The sequence below is a fragment of the Theobroma umbraticum genome, unplaced genomic scaffold (genome assembly GCF_002168275.2).
Source record: "Theobroma umbraticum cultivar Fairchild unplaced genomic scaffold, ASM216827v3 scaffold_44.0, whole genome shotgun sequence".
Lineage (NCBI taxonomy): Eukaryota > Viridiplantae > Streptophyta > Magnoliopsida > Malvales > Malvaceae > Theobroma > Theobroma umbraticum.
Window position 1 is genome coordinate 12347283 of NW_018397255.1, and position 5474 is coordinate 12352756.

The 5474-nt window shown below is 29.9% G+C and overlaps 1 protein-coding gene across 1 annotated transcript; it reads left to right on the plus strand.

Moving 5' to 3' along the window:
* Window positions 1-948, plus strand: LOC110409508 (uncharacterized). Its single transcript, XM_089782428.1, has 4 exons — window positions 1-143; window positions 249-298; window positions 408-514; window positions 630-948. The coding sequence occupies exons 2-4, from the start codon at window positions 293-295 to the stop codon at window positions 730-732; spliced, it is 216 nt and encodes a 71-aa protein (XP_089638554.1). The 5' UTR covers window positions 1-143; window positions 249-292; the 3' UTR covers window positions 733-948.
* Window positions 949-5474: the final 4526 nt, after the last annotated feature.

Sequence of the window (5474 nt, forward strand, 5' to 3'; positions counted from 1 at the left end):
GGTACACGTAAGAACGGAATATGTGCGGCTTCTTGAGTCTTCCACAGATCTACTGGCTCACAACTCGACAACTCTCTTCCTTTTAGGCCTCTCGCTTCTGTCCCGCAGTCCACGCCTTCTTCCTCCTTTTGCCTGAACCAAAGGTAATTTTTCTTTCTCATTCTCTCTATTATTTCTCTTTTGTTTTTTGGTTGCCCTGATCTTCTTTTAATTGGTTAATTGATTTATCTGTCGTGTGAATTTTTCAGGGCTTAATCTTCGCTAATCGTTGTGTGGTTTCCGAGATTCGACAATGACTCATATCCTTTAATTTGTTTAATTAATGGAAAATTCGTGAATTTTTGGGACTTAATTGTTAATATAAATTAAGGTGTTGCTATTTTTGTTAATTCTTTAACTTAAGCTAACGCGGTAACCAGAGAGACCGAGATCGAGAAAGGGCTCAAGCCAGAACAGGCAACAAAGGCAAGAGTGTCAAGGACGATGGGCTAACCCCTGAACAACGCCGTGAAAGGTTTCCTTCTTTTTTCTTTTTTTTTTCTCTTTTTCTTTTAATTTTCTTAATTTTATAAAATTCGGGTTGATGTTGTTCTGATTTTGGGAATTGTGTCCTCTTTTTTTATGGGCAGAGATGCAAAGGCCTTGCAAGAAAAGGCCGCAAAGAAGGCGGCGCAGGCAGCGGCCGGAGGGAACAATGCGGGCGCTGGTGCAGGAAGTAAAACCAAGAAATAATAATGTAATGTTGGTGAAATGATATAGGGTGGAGGGTAAAGATCGTGTTATATACGTTGATTGGGGAATCAGATCTTTGGGTTTCTTTTTTGGTTTTCAGAGTCTCTGTCTATGTCGTTTGAAGGTTAACAAACTCTTGGTGTGTTTGTTTAATTGGCATTGATGTTGACTCTTAAATTTTCTATCTGATTGGGAATGGAATTGAATTTCTATGTAGCATGCTGCAATTGATGCTTTCTTTAACTGTAATTATTGATTCCCTCCTTTCGTTTTTTGATCATCTTGTCCATTTGATTGTTTTCCTTTTTATTGCATAGTGCTTGTATGAATTTGTTTTGGGATGCTTTGGGCATTGAGGCTGGGGTATACCTTTACAGTTGTTTGCTTACTGTAAGAAAGCATACTTAGGTTAAATGATGGATAAAATCTTTGAAATTTCCTCAGGATTATGATTCATAAACTGTTTTTTTATGGCAGCGGCCTGATTAATGTTATTGGTGAGTAAAACTTGTGTATTTGGATACCTTTTCCTTCCTTCTTGAAACTGATTGATCTGTGATAAAATTTCTAATTTTTATAGGGATTGAATTTCTGATAGTTGAAAATCAAATACAAGTGTTGGAATCTAGTTTACTACATATATGGCCTGCATCTTCTCCTGATAATTGAAACGTATGTCCTTTTGTTGTTACGATCATGATGGTTGGGATTCCATATTAAGGATCACCTTGTTCAAGAGTAAGCTGAGGCTGAGCATTGGTCATAAACTGTGAGATTGATGAGAATTAAATATCTGCATCACCAATATACATCTGTGGCCAATTCAGTAGGTTCTTTGGACCCGTTTTAGTTGTGAAATGATTGCATCCTACAATTGAGGATGGATAACCATGACAGGCTGTGTTTCTCAAGCATTTACTGCCTTTGGTCTTCATTATTGTGTTCTTCAATGTTGATGTCCTTCAAGTAAGAAATAGTGATCTTTAAAACGGATCATTTTAATTTTTTATATCAACTTTTCAAATATTATAGTAGAAAGGGTTTTGATGAATAAATTTGCTAGATTGTTACTTGAATGAATTTGTTGAATATTAATATTATTATTTTTTTGAAAATCATGAGCGAAAGAATTTTGGTGAAATATGTGTTGTTCTAAAGTCCGAACTAGTTGAATACTTGTTTCAGAAATTCTCTGAGTCGGTTTTTCATTTCTATAAGGGATATAATTGGCAACTCGAAGTTACATATTATATCTTTTATTTAACTGTGTTATGCAATTGGTATTATTTTCATATAAAGTTGTTGAAATTTCTTTCTTAGTAGACAAGTCACACTTTTTTCCAATATGTTAAGTTACAAATTTTAATTAGATACATTCACAACTTGTCTTATGTATTTTTAAAATTTTTGTAAAGTTAAAAGAAATAGCAAATATAGTTTGTTTTACGAAATATCATGAAATAGTCATACTTTAACATATAAATAAGTAACTTGTATGGGGTCGATCTTTATGTAGAGTAGATAAGTATTTTGCATCTGCATAATCAATTAAATTTGATTTTGATATATTTGAGAATATAAGCTTATGTTCATTATTTTTTAAAGATATCGAAGTATATGTTTAATTTCATTCCAATATTTTTGAATTGAAAGAGAATTATATATTACTAATAAATTTATAGCAAATGATATAATAGGTTGTTTATTACTAGTAAGATAGATTAGTGTTCTAATTACACTAAAATATGATATTTCAAGATCAAGAAGTTTTCCATCATGTTCACGAAGTTGAAAAATATTTTTTTTCACATCAAATGACTTTACAATTATTAGTGAATTTAATGGATGTTTTTTATTCATATAAAATTATTTTCGTATTTTTGTTATATAATTTGATTGATGGATAAAAATTTCGTTTGTCAAATTCTCAATCTGAAAACTCAAATAAAAATTTGGTTTTTTAAGGTTTATCATCTCAAAGTCTTTTTTTTAATAATCTATAGTTTTAATAATTTTTTAAAAATTCTAATAATGTTTAGATCATTAATATAAACAGCAATTATCACAAATTTATATCTAAATTTTTTTATAAAAACATATGAACATATAAGATCATTTTTAGAACATTTTTTTAACAAATATTCACTAAAGTGATTACACCATATGCGTTTGGATTACTTTAATCCATATCAAAGCTTTAGAGATTATAGAATCGCAGTAATAATTTGTTATAAAATATAACTAAAAAGAACAATTATAAGAGAACTATAAGAGAAAGTATTTAGAGGAGTAAGAAGATCTTATTCAAGTGTGTATTTACAAATAAAGTGAAGGGTTTATTTATAAGCTAATAACTCCTCATCTAGATAAAATTTACAACATGAAGATAATACTAAAAGATTAGATAAATGAATTGAATTCTAATCTTAATCCAATCTAATCTACATCTAAATCTAGATATACATAACATATATGGATATTCCTAATATTGTCCTAGTTTATTCTCTCGTCACATGCTTACACACCTACTTTAGTTTACAACTGACTTCACTTGGCCTTGAATCAATCTCTAATTCAAGTCATTTTGAAGTTGAAATTGAGCTTCAATTGGCTTGTAACTGCAACTCACTCAAGTTGATTCACTATCAAACATAGAATCGATTTAACATCAATTTATTTACAATTGAAATAATCTTGTCATCACCTCTAAAAGAGTTAATTTGGATCATTAAATAGTGTTGAGGGTCTTGGAAAGATTGAAGGTTGTTCGTTTTCACATATGGAATTCAGTTTTAGTACTCATTTTAGACAATGAGACCATTGTCATCTTATGGCTTATGTCTTAGAAAGACTGTAAAAAAATATTTATTATTCAAGGAGTTAGATCTTCTTACTAAGAATATTACTAGATTTTGTTTTGTCCATAGTCCCGATGAAGCCAATTTCTTTACTAGCTCACTCACTAAAGAAGGGGTTTAAAGAGTAGAAGAATTAGTTGCTTAGATTTCTTAATTAACTCACTTTCTAGTCTTGAGATCAAATTTTCTAACTTTTAGAAGATCGTTGTTTTGTGCAATTATGCTCACTTTTTACTTTGTATTTGCCCTATAATCAACCATTCTTTAAAAAAAATGGTTTTGAGGGCAAAATGAGATGAAAGATGGATTATAATAATTGAAAGTGTTTTTGTTCTAAATGCTATAAGCATGTGGTGTTAACTTTGGGTATTACGTACCTTTCATGTTAGTGAAGGGGTTTAGCGGGCTTTTAGTTTATTAGGCTTCAAGCCCACCAATATGATCATATTGTATAATATTTACGTTCCAACTCTTATGGGTGAGGGTGATTATAAAGTGATCATGCTTGATGTAAGGTAAATTGCCTTTATATTTGATGTAGAAACAATTTTACAATTTTCATCGTTCAAAAATTCTATAATTCTGTCAAAACAATTTTCAATTTATATTCATGAAAAATTAAAATAGCAAATAGCAAATAGCAACTAGAATGAATCAAATTTAATCTTAAGCTTCTTTTATATATTATCAATATAATTAAGAATGCAATACATTAAATTGGTGGTCAATTACATATGAAAATAATTAAAACAGAAGAGGACATCAACTTGTCCAAATTTGAACAATTTTTTGATAATGATTTTTGAAATTCCTTTTGAAATCTTTTTGCGCCAAATCAATTTATAATCAATCATAATCGAAGTCAATATAAATTTAACATAAAATCCATAAGTCAAAGGAAGCTCTAATACCAATGTTTGGAAAAAAAAAAGCAATCCAATCACAAGTACGACAAAAATTTAAAACTTTTACCTAAGGTAGAATCAAACTTTAGTTATCTAACATAGACAAACACTAACTAGAAGAATAAGATCATTATACCTTCTACCCTTGGACTCATAATCACAAAATATTTAAGCACAATTTCAATCTTTAACACCAAGCACGAATTGTAGTAAACCACAAGTTCTCTAATTGTATAACCTCCAATGGTGATCCACATAAATGATAATTGTGAATAACTTCAAACGAGATTGTGTTTGTTTATGCTTGCAAAGTTTAGTGCTAATTAGGAAAGAGGTAATCAAAGTTCTCTCTTCAAAAGGAAAAGTCAAAACACTATCAGCAATAATGGGGAATACCAATTAGTAGCAAAAAAATAAATTTTCTAGGCTAAGTGTGATTTGTAAGCCTTCTTCTTCTTTATCAATATATAGGGTTTTGGTAAACTATTGTTTAAACCTCAACCATTTAGGGAAATACCAAAAGTCATCACTCAAGGGGCAAAAGGAAGATGAATCAATGGCTCACAAGGTTAAGTGGACAAGGCAACTTTCAAGCTTTTCCTTTTTTTGTTAAATTCTCATCTCTTTTGCCTTTCAAGGTTTTTGGTTGTTTATGGATTGCTTTCAACAACAAGTAGTGTTGATTGCAATGCCTCTCAAGTGCAACATAACCTCATAACTTTTATATTAATTGCAAAATTACCTTATGATTAATTGAAATATTCAACTAAGTCCTTGAAGTTCTTAACTTTTTTCAATTAAGTAGAACTTAATTAATCAATTTTCATTCTCAATTAACATTCTGTAATGTGTATGTTCTATTAGACTTATATCATGTTGGCTATAAATATAAGCTATAATCCAAGTTAAACTAGGATTAGATGAATTGAACTTTTTTGCATTCATCATCAATTCCTTAATTGATTAGTTCATATTTATA

Coding starts and splice junctions, on each gene's coding strand:
- LOC110409508 (XM_089782428.1), top strand. Junction 515..629: donor CCTGAACAACGCCGTGAAAG/GTTTCCTTCTTT, acceptor TTTTATGGGCAG/AGATGCAAAGGCCTTGCAAG.